The 16804-nt window shown below is 52.8% G+C and overlaps 1 protein-coding gene across 1 annotated transcript; it reads right to left on the bottom strand.

The window, feature by feature from the left end:
* Nucleotides 1–1909: 1909 nt before the first annotated feature.
* Nucleotides 1910–11632, bottom strand: LOC138101004 (retinoic acid receptor RXR-beta-like; the record flags this gene model as incomplete). The annotated part of the gene is made up of 3 exons (XM_068998848.1): nucleotides 11477–11632; nucleotides 5923–6070; nucleotides 1910–2089 (listed from the first exon to the last, which is right to left on the bottom strand). Coding segments are annotated over exons 1-3 (484 nt in total), but the record flags the coding sequence as incomplete, so codon positions are not given.
* Between the last annotated feature and the right edge of the window lie 5172 nt (nucleotides 11633–16804).

Here is a 16804-nt window from a genome sequence, read left to right as displayed (position 1 = left end):
TCCCTCCCAGTCCATCCCAGTGCCTCCCAGTACCCCTAAATCCTCCTTTACAACCAATTTCACCCCCCAAAAATCCCATTTTCCCCCCATTTCACCCCCAAAATCCCATTTTTTCCCCATTTTCTCCCCAGATCTCCTCTCCCAGTCCCTCCCAGTCCATCCCAGTCCATCCCAGTGCCTCCCAGTGCCTCCCAGTCCATCCCAATTCCCTCCCAGTCCCCCCAACTCCCTCCCAGTACCCCTAAATCCCCATTTTCCCCCCATTTCATCCCCCTAAATCCCATTTTTTCCCCGTTTTCTCCCCAAATCTCCTCTCCCAGTCCCTCCCAGTGCCTCCCAGTCCATCCCAGTCCCTCTCAGTACCCCTAAATCCCCATTTCCTGCTATTTTCACTCTCAAAAACCCCATTTTCCCCCCATTTCGCTCCCCAAAATCCCATTTTTTCCCCGTTTTTTCCCCGTTTTTTCCCCAGATCTCCTCTCCCAGTCCCTCCCAGTGGCTCCCAGTGCCTCCCAGTTACCCTCTCTCTCCATGCCGGTGGCCAGGCACTTCTGGTAGCGGCAGCACCGGCAGCGCTCGGCACCCCCAACATCCCCTTTGCCCCCCCAAATCCCATTTTTTCCCCGTTTTTTCCCCATTTTCTCCCCAGATCTCCTCTCCCAGTCCCTCCCAGTCCCTCCCAGTCCATCCCAGTCCCTCCCAGTGCCTCCCAGTCCATCCCAATTCCCTCCCAGTCCCCCCAACTCCCTCCCAGTACCCCTAAATCCCCATTTTCCCCCCATTTCATCCCCCTAAATCCCATTTTTTCCCCGTTTTCTCCCCAAATCTCCTCTCCCAGTCCCTCCCAGTGCCTCCCAGTCCATCCCAGTCCCTCCCCGTACCCCTAAATCCCCATTTCCTGCTATTTTCACTCTCAAAAATCCCATTTTCCCCCCATTTCACCCCCCAAAATCCCATTTTTTCCCCGTTTTTTCCCCGTTTTCTCCCCAGATCTCCTCTCCCAGTGCCTCCCAGTGGCTCCCAGTGCCTCCCAGTTACCCTCTCTCTTCATGCCGGTGGCCAGGCACTTCTGGTAGCGGCAGCACCGGCAGCGCTCGGCACCCCCAACATCCCCTTTGCCCCCCCAAATCCCATTTTTTCCCCTTTTTTCCCCGTTTTCTCCCCAGATCTCCTCTCCCAGTCCCTCCCAGTCCCTCCCAGTGCCTCCCAGTCCCTCCCAGTCCCTCCCAGTGCCTCCCAGTCCATCCCAATTCCCTCCCAGTCCCCCCAACTCCCTCCCAGTACCCCTAAATCCCCATTTTCCCCCCATTTCGCTCCCCAAAATCCCATTTTTTCCCCGTTTTCTCCCCAGATCTCCTCTCCCAGTCCCTCCCAGTGCCTCCCAGTCCCTCCCAGTCCATCCCAGTCCCTCCCAGTACCCCTAAATCCTCATTTCCAACCAATTTCACCCCCCAAAAATCCCATTTTCCCCCCATTTCGCTCCCCAAAATCCCATTTTTTCCCCGTTTTTTCCCCGTTTTCTCCCCAGATCTCCTCTCCCAGTCCCTCCCAGTCCCTCCCAGTCCCTCCCAGTACCCCTAAATCCTCATTTCCAACCAATTTCACCCCCCAAAAATCCCATTTTCCCCCCATTTCACCCCCCTAAATCCCATTTTTTCGCCCTTTTTTTTCCCATTTTTCCCCATTTTCTCCCCAGATCTCCTCTCCCAGTCCCTCCCAGTGCCTCCCAGTCCCTCCCAGTCCATCCCAGTCCCTCTCAGTACCCCTAAATCCCCATTTCCTGCTATTTTCACTCTCAAAAATCCCATTTTCCCCCCATTTCACCCCCCAAAATCCCATTTTTTCCCCGTTTTCTCCCCAGATCTCCTCTCCCAGTCCCTCCCAGTCCCTCCCAGTGGCTCCCAGTTACCCTCTCTCTTCATGCCGGTGGCCAGGCACTTCTGGTAGCGGCAGTACTGGCAGCGGTTGCGCTGCCGTTTGTCCACGACGCACTCGCGGTTGTCGCGGCAGGTGTAGGTCAGGTCCTTGCGGATCGTGCGCTTGAAGAAGCCCTTGCAGCCCTCGCAGCTCGACACCCCATAATGCTTCCCTGCAGATTTGGGGACAAATCCGGGCGGTTTGGGTAAAAAAAAACCAGGAAAAACGGCGCGAAAACGGGAAAAAAACGGCGCGAAAACGGCGCGAAAACGGGAAAAAACGGAGTTGAAATGGGAAAAAACGGAGTGGAAATGGGAAAAACGGAGTTGAAATGGGAAAAACGGAGTTGAAATGGGAAAAAACGGCGCAAAAACAGGAAAAAACGGCGCAAAAACGGGAAAAAACAGCGCAAAAACGGGAAAAAATGGAGCTGAAATGGGAAAAAACTGAGTGGAAATGGGAAAAACGGAGTGGAAATGGGAAAAAATGGAGCTGAAATGGGAAAAAACGGCACGAAAATGGGAAAAAATGGAGTCAAAATGGGGAAAAACGGAGCTGAAATGGGAAAAAACGGAGCTGAAATGGGAAAAAACGGAGCTGAAATGGGAAAAAACGGAGCTGAAATGGGAAAAAACGGAGCTGAAATGGGAAAAAACGGAGTGGAAATGGGAAAAAACAGCGCAAAAATGGGAAAAAACGGCGCAAAAATGGGAAAAAACGGAGTGGAAATGGGAAAAAACGGAGTTGAAATGGGAAAAAACGGAGTGGAAATGGGAAAAAACGGAGTGGAAATGGGAAAAAACGGGGTTGAAATGGGAAAAAACGGGGTTGAAATGGGAAAAAACGGAGCTGAAATGGGAAAAACGGAGTTGAAATGGGAAAAAATGGAGTTGAAATGGGAAAAAATGGAGTTGAAATGGGAAAAAATGGAGCTGAAATGGGAAAAAACGGGGTTGAAATGGGAAAAAACGGAGCTGAAATGGGAAAAAACGGAGTGGAAATGGGAAAAAATGAGTTGAAATGGGAAAAAACGGAGCTGAAATGGGAAAAACAGAGCAAAAATGGGAAAAAACGGAGTTGAAACGGGAAAAAACGGAGTTGAAATGGGAAAAACGGAGTTGAAATGGGAAAAAATGGAGTGGAAATGGGAAAAAATGGAGCTGAAATGGGAAAAAACGAAACTGAAATGGGAAAAAACGGAGCTGAAATGGGAAAAAACGGAGCTGAAATGGGAAAAAATGGAGCTGAAATGGGAAAAAACAGAGCTGAAATGGGAAAAAATGGAGTGGAAATGGGAAAAAACGGGGTTGAAATGGGAAAAACGGAGTTGAAATGGGAAAAAATGGAGTGGAAATGGGAAAAAACGGAGTGGAAATGGGAAAAAACGGAGCTGAAATGGGAAAAAACGGAGTGGAAATGAGGCGGAATGGGGGGGAAAGGTGCAAAAAACGAGGTAAAAGGTATAAAAATTGACCGAAAATCCATCAAAATCGACCCAAAAGCTGCAAAAATCGAGGCAAAAGGCACAAAAATCGATGGAAAATCCACCAAAATCGAGCCAAAAGCCACAAAAACCGAGCCAAAACTGAGCCAAAAGCCACAAAAATCGATGCAAAATTCATAAAAATCAACCCAAAAGCCACCAAAATCGACCCAAAAGCCACAAAAACCGAGCCAAAAGCCACAAAAATAGAGCCAAAACCGACTCAAAAGGCACAAAAATTGACCCAAAAGCCATAAAAATCAACCCAAAATCCACAAAAGCCGACCAAAAACCGAGCCAAAAGCCACAAAAACTGAGCCAAAACTGACCCAAAAGGCACAAAAATTGAGCCAAAACCAACCCCAAACCCACAAAAATCGACGCAAAATCCACCAAAATCAACCCAAAACTGACCCAAAAGCCGCAGAACCCCCAAACCCCATTTTCTCCCATTTCTCCCCATTTTTCCCCAGTTTCCCCCATTTTCTCTCATTTTTCCCCCATTTCCCCCCATTTTTTCCCGTTTTCCACCATTTTCCCCCATTTTTTCCTCATTTTCTCCCATTTTTCCCATTTTCCCCCTTTTTCCCCCCATTTCCCTCCCTACCCGAGGACCTGTCCCCGCAGAACCCCCCAAAACCCCATTTCCCCCCATTTTCCCCCCACTTTCTCCCCATTTTTCCCCATTTTCCCCCCGTTTTTTCCCGTTTTCCCCCATTTTCCCCCCATTTCTCCCCCATTCTCTCCCATTTTTTTCTCATTTCCCCCCCATTTTTTCCCGTTTTTCCCATTTTCCCCCCATTTTCTCCATTTTCTCCCATTTTCCCCCATTTCCCCCCCATTTTCTCCCCATTTTTTCCCATTTCCCCCCCATTTTCCCCCATTTTCCCCCCGTTTTTTCCCATTTTCCCCCTTTTTCCCCCCATTTCCCTCCCTACCTGAGGACCTGTCCCCGCAGAACCCCATTTTCTCCCCACTTTCTCCCCATTTTCCCCCATTTCCCCCCATTTTTTCCCATTTTCCCCCATTTTCCCCCATTTCCCCCCATTTTCTCCCATTTTTACCCTGTTTTTCCCCATTTTCCCCCATTTCTCCCCATTTTCCCCCCATTTCCCCCCATTTTTTCCCGTTTTTTCCCGTTTTCCCCCTTTTTCCCCCCATTTCCCTCCCTACCCGAGGACCTGTCCCCACAGAACCCCCCAAATCCCCATTTTCTCCCCTTCTTTTCCCATTTTCCCCCATTTTCCCCCCATTTTTTCCTCATTTTCCCCCATTTCCCCCCATTTTCCCCCAGTTTCCCCCATTTCCTCCCATTTTTTTCCCATTTTCTCCCATTTTTTTTTCCATTTTCCCCCTTTTCCCCCCATTTCCCCCCCATTTTCTCCCATTTTTTCCCATTTCCCCCCCATTTTCTCCCATTTCTCCCTATTTTTTCCCATTTTCCCCCATTTTCTCTCATTTTTCCCTCATTTCCCCCCATTTTTTCCCATTTCCCCCCCATTTTTTCCCATTTCCCCCCCATTTTTTCCCGTTTTCCCCCTTTTCCCCCCAGTTTCTCCCATTTTTTTCTCATTTCTCTCCCATTTTCCCCCATTTTTTCCCATTCCCCCCCGTTTTTTCCCATTTTCCCCCATTCCCCCCCATTTCCCCCCCATTTTCCCCATTTCCCCCCCATTCCCCCCTTCTTTTCCCCATTCCCCCCCATTTTCTCTCCCAATTTCCCCCCCATTTCCCCCCCATTTTTTTCCCATTTCCCCCCCATTTTTTCCCGTTTTCCCCATTTTCCCCCCATTTTCTCCCATTTTTTTCCCATTTTTACCCCGTTTTTCCCCATTTTCCCCCATTTCTCCCCATTTCCCCCCATTTTTACCCCATTTTTTCCCATTTTCCCCCTTTTCCCCCCATTTTCCCCCCACTTTCTCCCCATTTCCCCCATTTTCCCCCCATTTCCCCCCCATTTTTTCCCGTTTTTTCCCATTTTCCCCCTTTCTCCCCCCATTTTCCCCCCATTTTCTCCCATTTTTTCCCATTTCCCCCCCATTTTTTCCCATTTTCCCCCCATTTCCCCCCCGTTTTTTCCCATTTTTTCCCGTTTTCCCCCTTTTTCCCCCCATTGCCCTCCCTACCCGAGGACCTGTCCCCGCAGAACCCCATTTCCCCCCCATTTTTTCCCCATTTCCCCCCATTTCCCCCCCGTTTTTTCCCCATTTCCCCCCATTTCCCCCCCGTTTTTTCCCCATTTCCCCCCATTTCCCCCCCATTTCCCCCCCGTTTTTTCCCGTTTTCCCCCTTTTTCCCCCCATTTCCCTCCCTACCCGAGGACCTGTCCCCGCAGAACCCCCCAAAACCCCATTTCCCCCCATTTTCTCCCCACTTTCTCCCCATTTTCCCTCTTTTTCCCCCCATTTCCCCCCGATTTTTTCCCATTTTCCCCCATTTTCCCCCCATTTTCTCCCATTTTTTCCCATTTCCCCCCCGTTTTTTCCCGTTTTCCCCCTTTTTCCCCCCATTTCCCTCCCTACCCGAGGACCTGTCCCCGCAGATGGCGCAGAGCCGCTTCCCGGCTCCGTGGGGGGCGCAGCCGGGGGGGCCCCGAATTCCCAGCGGGGGCTTCACGTCCTCGGAGCCGCTGCCGGGGGGCAGCGCCGAGAGCGGCACCGTCGAGTTGATCTGAGGGGAAAGAGCCCAAAATCCAGGGAAATGCACCCAAAATCAGCCAAAATCACCCCAAAATCAGCCCAAACCACCCCAAAATCCAGGGAAATGCACCCAAAATCAGCCCAAACCACCCCAAAATCACCCCAAATCACCCCAAAATCCAGGGAAATGCACCCAAAATCCAGGGAAATGCACCCAAAATCCAGGGAAATGCAGCCCAAATCACCCCAAATCACCCCAAAATCCAGGGAAATGCACCCAAAATCAGCCCAAACCACCCCAAAATCACCCCAAAATCCAGGGAAATGCACCCAAAATCAGCCCAAACCACCCCAAAATCAGCCCAAATCACCCCAAAATCCAGGGAAATGCACCCAAAATCAGCCCAAACCACCCCAAAATCACCCCAAATCACCCCAAAATCCAGGGAAATGCACCCAAAAGCAGCCCGAACCACCCCAAATCACCCCAAATCACCCCAAATCACCCCAAAATCCAAGGAAATGCACCCAAAATCACCCCAAATCCAGGGAAATGCACCCAAAGTCACCCCAAATCACCCCAAATCCAGGGAAATGCACCCAAAATCAGCCCAAACCACCCCAAATCCAGGGAAATGCACCCAAAATCACCCCAAATCACCCCAAAATCACCCAAAATCTAGGGAAATGCACCCAAAATCACCCCAAATCCAGGGAAATGCACCCAAAATCACCCCAAATCACCCCAAAATCACCCAAATTACCCCAAATCACCCCAAAATCCAGGGAAATGCTCCCAAAATCACCCCAAAATCACCCCAAATCACCCCAAAATCCAGGGAAATGCACCCAAAATCCAGGGAAATGCACCCAAAATCACCCCAAATCACCCAAAAATCACCCAAAATCCAGGGAAATGCACCCAAAATCACCCCAAATCACCCCAAAATCACCCAAAATCCAGGGAAATGCACCCAAAATCACCCCAAATCACCCCAAAATCACCCAAAATCCAGGGAAATGCACCCAAAATCACCCCAAATCACCCCAAAATCACCCCAAATCCAGGGAAATGCACCCAAAATCACCCCAAAATCACCCCAAAATCACCCCAAAATCACCCCAAATCCAGGGAAATGCACCCAAAATCACCCCAAATCCAAGGAAAAGCAGCCAAAATCACCCCAAATCACCCCAAAATCACCCAAATTACCCCAAATCACCCCAAATCCAGGGAAATGCACCCAAAATGACCCCAAATCCAGGGAAAATCACCCAAAGTCACCCCAAAATCCAGGGAAATGCACCCAAAATCACCCCAAATCACCCCAAAATCACCCAAAGTCACCCCAAAATCCAGGGAAATGCACCCAAAATCACCCCAAAATCACCCCAAATCCAGGGAAATGCACCCAAAATCACCCCAAATCACCCCAAAATCACCCAAATTACCCCAAATCACCCCAAAATCCAGGGAAATGCTCCCAAAATCACCCCAAAATCACCCCAAATCACCCCAAAATGCACCCAAAATCACCCCAAATCACCCCAAAATCCAGGGAAATGCACCCAAAATCACCCCAAAATCACCCCAAATCACCCCAAAATCACCCCAAATCACCTCAAAATCACCCCAAATCACCCCAAATCCAGGGAAATGCACCCAAAATCACCCCAAATCACCCCAAATCCAAGGAAAAGCAGCCAAAATCACCCCAAATCCAGGGAAAAACCACCCAAAATGACCCCAAATCCAGGGAAAAGCAGCCAAAATGACCCCAAATCCATGGGAAACCACCCAAAATTCAGCATTTCCCCCCAAAATCCCAGCATTTCCTCCCCAAATTCCAGGTTTTTCCCCCCAAAATCCCGGTTTTCCCCCTCAAATTCCAGCATTTCCCCCCCAAAACTCGGAATTTCCCCCCAAAATTCCAGGTTCCCCCCCCAAATCCCACCATTTCCCCCAAATCCCGGCTTTTCCCCCCAAAACTCAGCATTTCCTCCCCAAATTCCAGGTTTTTCCCCCCAAATCCCGGCTTTTCCCCCCAAAATTTGGAATTTCCCCCCAAAATCCCAGGTTCCCCCCCCAAATCCCAGCATTTCCCCCCCAAATTCCAGTTTTTTCCCCCCAAAATCCAGGTTTTTCCCCCCAAAATCCCAGTCCCCCTCCCCAAAATCCCACCATTTTCCCCAAATCCCGGCTTTTCCCGCCCAAAACTCAGCACTTCCCCCCAAAATCCAGTTTTTTCCCCCCAAAATCCCGGTTTCCCCCTCCCCCAAAATCCCACCATTTTCCCCAAATCCCGGCTTTTCCCCCCAAACCTCAGAATTTCCCCCCCAAATTCCAGGATTTGCCCCCAAACCCCAGCACTTCCCCCCAAATCCCAGCATTTCCCCCCAAAATCCAGGTTTTTCCCCCCAAAATCCCAGTCCCCCTCCCCCAAAACCCCACCATTTTCCCCAAATCCCGGCTTTTCCCCCCCAAAACTCAGCATTTCCTCCCCCAATTCCAGCATTTCCCCCCAAAATCCAGGTTTTCCCCCCAAAACTCAGCAGTTCCCCCCCAAATTCCAGGTTTTTCCCCCCAAAAATCCCAGCATTTTCCCCAAATTCCAGTTTTTTTCCCCCAAAATCCAGGTTTTTCCCCCCAAAATCCAGTTTTTCCCCCCAAAATCCCAGTCCCCCCCCCCCCAAATCCCACCATTTTCCCCAAATCCCGGCTTTTCCCCCCAAAACTCAGAATTTCCCCCCCAAAATCCTGTTTTTTCCCCCCAAATCCCAGCATTTTCCCCAAATTCCAGGTTTTTCCCCCCCAAAATCCAGTTTTTCCCCCAAAATCCAGTTTCCCCCTCCCCAAAATCCCACCATTTTCCCCAAATCCTGGCTTTTCCCCCCCAAAACTCAGCACTTCCCCCCAAAATCCAGTTTTTTCCCCCCAAAATCCAGTTTTTCCCCCCAAAATCCCAGTTTCCCCCTCCCCCAAAATCCCACCATTTTCCCCAAATCCCGGCTTTTCCCCCCAAACCTCAGAATTTCCCCCCCAAATTCCAGGATTTGCCCCCAAACCCCAGCACTTCCCCCCAAATTCCAGTTTTTCCCCCAAAATCCAGGTTTCTCCCCCCAAAATCCCGTTCCCCCCCCCCCAAAACCCCACCATTTTCCCCAAATCTCGGCTTTTCCCCCCCAAAACTCAGCACTTCCCCCCAAATCCCAGCATTTCCCCCCAAAACCCAGGTTTCTCCCCCCAAATTCCAGGTTTTTCCCCAAAATCTCAGTTCCCCCCCCCAAATCCCAGCATTTCCCCCCCAAAACTCGGAATTTCCCCCCAAAATCCCAGTTCCCCCCCCCAAATCCCAGCATTTTCCCCAAATCCCGGCTTTTCCCCCCAAAACTCGGAATTTCCCCCCCAAATTCCACCCTTTCCCCCAAAAATTCCAGCATTTCCCCCCCAAATCCCGGCTTTTCCCCCCAAAATCTCAGTTTCCCCCCCCAAATCCCAGCATTTCCCCCCCAAACCGCGGCTTTTCCCCCCCAAAACTCAGCATTTCCTCCCCAAATTCCAGCATTTCCCCCCAAAATCCAGGTTTTCCCCCCAAAACTCAGCATTTCCCCCAAATCCCGGCTTTTCCCCCCCAAATTCCAGGTTTTCCCCCCCAAATCCCAGCATTTCCCCCCCAAAATCCCAGTTTCCCCCCCCAAATCCCAGCATTTCCCCCCCCAAAACTCGGAATTTCCCCCCAAAATCCCAGGTTCCCCCCCCAAATCCCAGCATTTCCCCCCCAAATTCCAGTTTTTTCCCCCCAAAATCCCGTTCCCCCTCCCCAAAATCCCACCATTTTCCCCAAATCCTGGCTTTTCCCCCCCAAAACTCAGCATTTCCTCCCCAAATTCCAGCATTTCCCCCCAAAATCCAGGTTTTCCCCCCAAAACTCAGCAGTTCCCCCCCAAATTCCAGGTTTTTCCCCCCAAAATCTCAGTTTCCTCCCCCAAATCCCACCCTTTCCCCCAAAAATCCCAGCATTTTCCCCAAATTCCAGTTTTTTCCCCCCGAAATCCAGTTTTTTCCCCCCAAAATCCAGGTTTTTCCCCCCAAAATCCAGTTTCCCCCTCCCCAAAATCCCACCATTTTCCCCAAATCCTGGCTTTTCCCCCCCAAAACTCAGCACTTCCCCCCAAATTCCAGGTTTTTCCCCAAAATCTGTTTCCCCCCCCAAATCCCAGCATTTTACCCCAAATTCCAGGTTTTTCCCCCCAAATCTCAGTTTCCCCCCCCAAATCCCACCATTCCCCCCCCAAAACTCGGAATTTCCCCCCAAAATCCCGGTTCCCCCTCCCCAAATCCCAGCATTTCCCCCCCAAAATCCAGTTTTTTTCCCCCAAATCCCAGCATTTTCCCCAAAATCCAGTTTTTTCCCCCAAAATCCAGGTTTTCCCCCCCAAATTCCACCCTTTCCCCCAAAAATCCCAGCATTTCCCCCCAAAATCCAGTTTTTTTCCCCCAAATCCCAGCATTTTCCCCAAATTCCAGTTTTTTCCCCCCAAAATCCAGTTTTTCCCCCCAAAATCCCGTTTCCCCCTCCCCAAAATCCCACCATTTTCCCCAAATCTCGGCTTTTCCCCCCCAAAACTCAGCACTTCCCCCCAAATTCCAGTTTTTTCCCCCCAAAATCCAGGTTTCTCCCCCCAAATTCCAGGTTTTTCCCCAAAATCTCAGTTTCCCCCCCCAAATCCCAGCATTTCCCCCCCAAACCGCGGCTTTTCCCCCCAAAACTCAGCATTTCCTCCCCAAATTCCAGCATTTCCCCCCAAAATCCAGGTTTTCCCCCCAAAACTCAGCAGTTCCCCCCCAAATTCCAGGTTTTTCCCCCCAAAATCTCAGTTTCCTCCCCCAAATCCCACCCTTTCCCCCAAAAATCCCAGCATTTTCCCCAAATTCCAGTTTTTTCCCCCCGAAATCCAGTTTTTTTCCCCCAAAATCCAGTTTTCTCCCCCCAAAATCCCATTTCCCCCCCCCAAATCCCACCATTTTCCCCAAATCCCGTTTTTTCCCCCCAAAACTCAGCACTTCCCCCCAAATTCCAGTTTTTTCCCCCCAAAATCCAGTTTTCTCCCCCCAAAATCCCGTTTCCCCCTCCCCAAAATCCCACCATTTTCCCCAAATCCCGGCTTTTCCCGCCCAAAACTCAGCACTTCCCCCCAAATCCCAGCATTTCCCCCCAAAATCCAGGTTTCTCCCCCCAAAATCCTGTTTCCCCCTCCCCAAAATCCCACCATTTTCCCCAAATCCTGGCTTTTCCCCCCCAAAACTCAGCACTTCCCCCCAAATTCCAGTTTTTTCCCCCCGAAATCCAGTTTTTTCCCCCCAAAATCCCGTTCCCTCCCCCCAAAACCCCACCATTTTCCCCAAATCCCGTTTTTTCCCCCCAATCCCTCTCACCTGGGGGCTGCTGACGGGGCCGTAGGCGAGGGCGGGGGTCGCGGGGACCCCCGGGGAGCCCAGGGAGGAGCTGATGACGGGGAAGGGGGACCCCAAATTGGGGGGTGGGGGCAGGGGGGACCCCAAATTTGGGGCTGGGGGCAGGGGGGACCCCATGGGGGGAGGGGGGGGAGGGGAGGCGGCGCTCGAGCTGTCGGGGCTCCGGCAGTCTGGGGGGGGGGAGGGGGGGGGGGAGAGAAAAAAAAGGGGGGTGGGACCCCCCGAAATCGGGTCAGGGAGCCCCAAATCGCCCCCAAAAAACAGCCCAGAGGCTCTCAGGGGCAGCCGAAATCCCCCTCAGAACCCCAAAATCGCCTCAAATCAGCCCAAATCGCGTCAGGAATCCAAAATCCCCCTCAGAACCCCAAAATGGCCTCAAATCAGCCCAACCCCCCCTCAGAACCCCAAAATCGCCTCAAATCAGCCCAAATCCTCTCAGGAATCCAAAATCCCCCTCAGAACCCCAAAATCCCCCTCAGAACCCCAAAATCGCATCTAAATCAGCCCAAATCCCCCTCAGAACCCCAAAATCGCCTCAAATCAGCTCAAATCCTGTCAGGAGCCCCAAATCCCCCTCAGAACCCCAAAATCGCCTCAAATCAGCCCAAATCCCCCTCAGAACCCCAAAATCGCCTCAAATCAGCCTAAATCGCGTCAGGAAGCCAAAATCCCCCTCAGAACCCCAAAATGGCCTCAAATCAGCCCAAATCCCCCTCAGAACCCCAAAATCCCCCTCAGAACCCCAAAATCGCCTCAAATCAGGCTAAATCACGCTCAGAATCCCAAAATCGCCTCAATTCAGCCCAAATCCCGTCAGGAACCCCAAATCCCCCTCAGAACCCCAAAATCCCCCTCAGAACCCCAAAATCGCCTCAAATCAGCCCAAATCCTCTCAGGAACCCAAAATCCCCCTCAGAACCCCAAAATCGCCTCAAATCAGCCCAAATTGCCCCAAAAAACAGCCCAGAGGCTCTCAGGGGCACCCGAAATCCCGTCAGGGAGCCCAAAATCGCCTCAAATCAGCCCAAATCCCCCTCAGAACCCCAAAATCCCCCTCAGAACCCCAAAATGGCCTCAAATCAGCCCAAATCCCCCTCAGAACCCCAAAATGGCCTCAAATCAGCCCAAATCCCCTCAGGAGCCCCAAATCCCCCTCAGAACCCCAAAATGGCCTCAAATCAGCCCAAATCCCCCTCAGAACCCCAAAATCCCCCTCAGAACCCCAAAATCGCCTCAAATCAGCCCAAATCCCGTCAGGAACCCCAAATCCCCCTCAGAACCCCAAAATCCCCCTCAGAACCCCAAAATCGCCTCAAATCAGCCCAAATCCCCCTCAGAACCCCCAAGTCCCCCTCAGAACCCCAAAATCACCTCAAATCAGCCCAAATTCTCTCAGGAACCCAAAATCCCCCTCAGAACCCCAAAATTGCCCCAAAAATCAGCCCAAATTGCCCCAAAAAGCAGCCCAGAGACCGTCAGAGACACCCCAAATCCCCTCAAAACCCAAAATCGCCTCAAATCAGCCCAAATCCCGTCAGGGCCCCAAAATTGCCTCAAATCAGCCCAAATCCCCTCAGGAACCCAAAATCCCCCTCAGAACCCCAAAATCGCATCTAAATCAGCCCAAATTGGCCCCAAAAATCAGCCCAGAGACCCTCAGACACACCCAAAATCCCATCAGGAGCCCCAAAATCCCCTCAGGACCCCAAAATCCCCTCAAAATCACCCCAAATTCCCCTCAGGAACCCCAAAATCACCTCAGGACCCCAAAATCGCCTCAAAATCACCTCAAATCCCCTCAGAAGCCCCCGAAATCTCTTCAGGATCCCCAAATCCCCCTCAAGACCCCAAAATCTCCTCAGAATCACCCCAAAATCCCCCTCAAAACCCAAAAATCTCCTCAAAATCACCCCGAATTCCCCTCAGGAACCCTCAAATTCCCCTCAGAACCCCAAAATCGCTTCAAAATCACCTCGAATCCCCTCAGAATCACCCGAAATCCCCTCAGGAACCCCAAATTCCCCTCAAAACCCCAAAATCGCCTCAAAATCACCCCAAATCTCCTCAGAACCTCCCCAAAATTCCCCTCAGGATCCCCTAATCCTCCTCAAAACCCCAAAATCTCCTCAAAATCACCCCAAATTCCCCTCAGAATCCTCTGAAATCCCCTCAGGAACCCCAAAATTCCCCTCAGGATCCCCAGATCCTCCTCATGACCCCAAAATCTCCTCAAAATCACCCCAAAATTGCCTCAGAATCACGGAAATCTCAGAACCCCCAAATCGCCTCAAAATGACCCCAAATCGCCTCAGAATCTCCCGAAATCCCCTCAGGACCCCAAAATCTCCTCAAAATCACCCCAAATCCCCTCAAAATCACCCCAAATCTCCTCGGAATAACCCTCAAATTCCTCTCAAAACCCCAAAATCTCCTCAAAATCACCTCAAATCCCCTCAGAACCTCAAAATCTCCTCAAAATAACCCCCCAAATCCCCTCAGGGCCCCAAAATCTCCTCAAAAATCACCCCAAATCCCCCTCAGGACCCCTGAAGTCCCCTCAGGAACCCCAAAATCCCCTCAGGAACCCCCCAAATCCCTTCAGGACCCCCAAAATTCCCCTCAGGACCCCAAAATCCCCTCACGATCCCCCCAAACCCCCTCAGGACCCCCCCAAACCCCCTCAGGACCCCAAATCCCATCACGATCCCCCCTAAATCCCCTCAAATTCCCCTCAGGACCCCAAAACCACCTCAGGAACCCCAAAATTCCCCTCAGGAATCCCCCAAACCCCTCAGGATGCCTGAAATCCCCCTCACGATGCCCCCAAAATTCCCCTCAGGACCCCAAAATCCCCTCACGATCCCCCCCAAACCCCTCAGGACCCCCAAACCCCCCTCAGGAATCCCCAAAATTCCCCTCAGGACCCCTAAATCCCCTCACGATCCCTCCTAAACCCCCTCAGGACCCCCAAATCCCCTCATGATTCCCCCCCAAACCTACTCAGGACCCTCAAAATCCCCCTCAGGAACCCCTAAAATCACCTCAGAGCCTCAAATCCCCTCAGGACCCCCAAATCCCCTCACGATCCCCCCTAAATCCCCTCAAAACCCCCTCAGGACCCCAAAACCCCCTCAGGAACCCCAAAATTCCCGTCAGGAATCCCCAAAACCCCCTCAGGAATCCCCCAAACCCTTCAGGACGCCTGAAATCCCCTCAGGACCCCCAAACCCCCTCAGGACTCCCAAACCCCCTCAGGACTCCCAAACCCCCTCAGGACCCCCCCAAACCCCCTCAGGACCCCTAAATCCCCTCACGATCCCCCCTAAACCCCCTCAGGACTCCCAAACCCCCTCAAGACCCCAAAATCCCCCTCAGGAACCCCTAAAATCACCTCAGAGGCTCAAACCCCCTCAGGAACCTCAAATCCCCTCACGGTCCCCCCTAAATCCCCTCAAAACCCCCTCAGGACCCCAAAACCCCCTCAGGAACCCCAAAACCCCCTCAGGAATCCCAAAATTTCCCTCAGGAATCCCCAAAACCCCCTCAGGAATCCCCCAAACCCTTCAGGACGCCTGAAATCCCCTCAGGACCCCAAAATCCCCTCACGATCCCCCCTAAACCCCCTCAGGACCCCCCCAAACCCCCTCAAGACTCTCCCCCCCCTCTCCCCCCATCCCCCCTTCCCGAACCCTCCCCGAGCCCCTCCCCCGGTCCCCCGCTGACCGCGGTCGCTGTCGCCCATCCCGCGCTGCCGGGGGGGGTCCCGGGGGTCCCTCGACGCCCCCAAACTCCCGCCCCGCCCCCCCCCGGGGCCTCCCCCCGCCCCCCCCGCGGCCTCGGCCCCGCTCCGCCGCCGCCGCTGGGCCCCGCCGGGACCACAATGCACCGCGTTTCCGCCGGAAGTTGACGCCGACGCGGCCGCCGCCATCGCCGCTTCCGCCCGGACTTCTGCCAGCACTCTCCTCATTGGTCCGCCGGGTTCCCGCTTCTCGCGCCAAGTCTCGCGAGAGTACGCGGGAAGCCGCGCCGCCATCTTGGTTGAGGGCATTTCCGCCCGTTTCTGGGGCGCCTCTCTCGTCTGGCGCCACCAAATCCAGCCAAAAATCCGCCTTAAGATCCCTGAGCTGAGCCTAAATCCCCTGGAATTCGGCTGAAGGTCCTAAATCCAGCCTAGAGCACCCCTCTAGGTTCAACCATCGCTCTCCGCCCGCTTCTCGCGCGAAGTCTCGCGAGAGTACGCGCGAAGCCGCGCCGCCATCTTGGTTGAGGGCATTTCCGCCCGTTTCTGGGGCGCCTCTCTCGTCCGGCCCCACCAAATCCCGCCAGAAATCCGCCTTAAAATCCCTAAATTAAGAATAAATCCTCTGAAATTCGGCTGAAGGTCCTAAATCCAGCCTAGAGCACCCCTCTAGGTTCAATCATCGCTCTCCGCCCGCTTCTCGCGCGAAGTCTCGCGAGAGTACGCGGGAACCCACGCCGCCATCTTGGTTAAGGGCATTTCCGCCCGTTTCTCCTTTCCTCCCCCGCCTGACCCCACCAAATCCAGCCAGAAACGCCAAAATCCTCCTTAAAACCCCTGAGTTAAAAATAAATCCTCTGAAATTCGGCTGAAGGTCCTAAATCCAGCCTAGAACACCCCCAGGAGCTCGCCCCATCGCAGCCCGCCCGCTTCTCGCGCCAAGTCTCGCGAGAGTACGCGCGAAGCCGCGCCGCCATCTTGGTTGAGGGAATTCCGCCCGGTCCTCAGGGCGCTCGCTCAGGTTGGCGGAGGAAGGAGACTCCAAATCCATTCCAGAACCCCAAATTCAGCCTGGAACCCCCAAATTCAGCTAAAACCTTTAAATTCAGCCCGGAGATCCCTCAGGGACCCTCCTCAGGCTCAGAAAACAACGCGCCCTCTTCCCGCGCAAAATCTCGCGAGAAGGCAAAGAGAAGCCTCGCCGCCATCTTGGTTGTGGGAAGTTCCGCCCTCTTCCTCAGCCAGGAGGCACCGGAGCTCTGCCAGACCGGGCATGGAGATCGCCCCAAATCCGGCCAAACCCCCTCAAAATCCATCTTGGGAACCCAAAATGCCGCCTGGAGAGCGCTCAGAGGTTCACTTCGAGGCAGCCACTCCATCCCTCCCTCTATCACGCCCCACACCTCGCCGCCATCTTGGAACCGCCTCCTTTCCTCCCCTTTCCTTCCAAATCTCGCGAGATTTCGCTTTGAAGCCGCGCCGCCATCTTTACTACGGGCGGATCTTTGCCCTTTGGTCACGCCCCGCTTCCCGCGGGATCTCGCGAGATT

Source organism: Aphelocoma coerulescens, unplaced genomic scaffold (genome assembly GCF_041296385.1).
Source record: "Aphelocoma coerulescens isolate FSJ_1873_10779 unplaced genomic scaffold, UR_Acoe_1.0 HiC_scaffold_182, whole genome shotgun sequence".
Classification (NCBI taxonomy): domain Eukaryota; kingdom Metazoa; phylum Chordata; class Aves; order Passeriformes; family Corvidae; genus Aphelocoma; species Aphelocoma coerulescens.
Note: the sequence above shows the minus strand (reverse complement) of the source record. Positions and strands in the feature narration are given on the sequence as shown.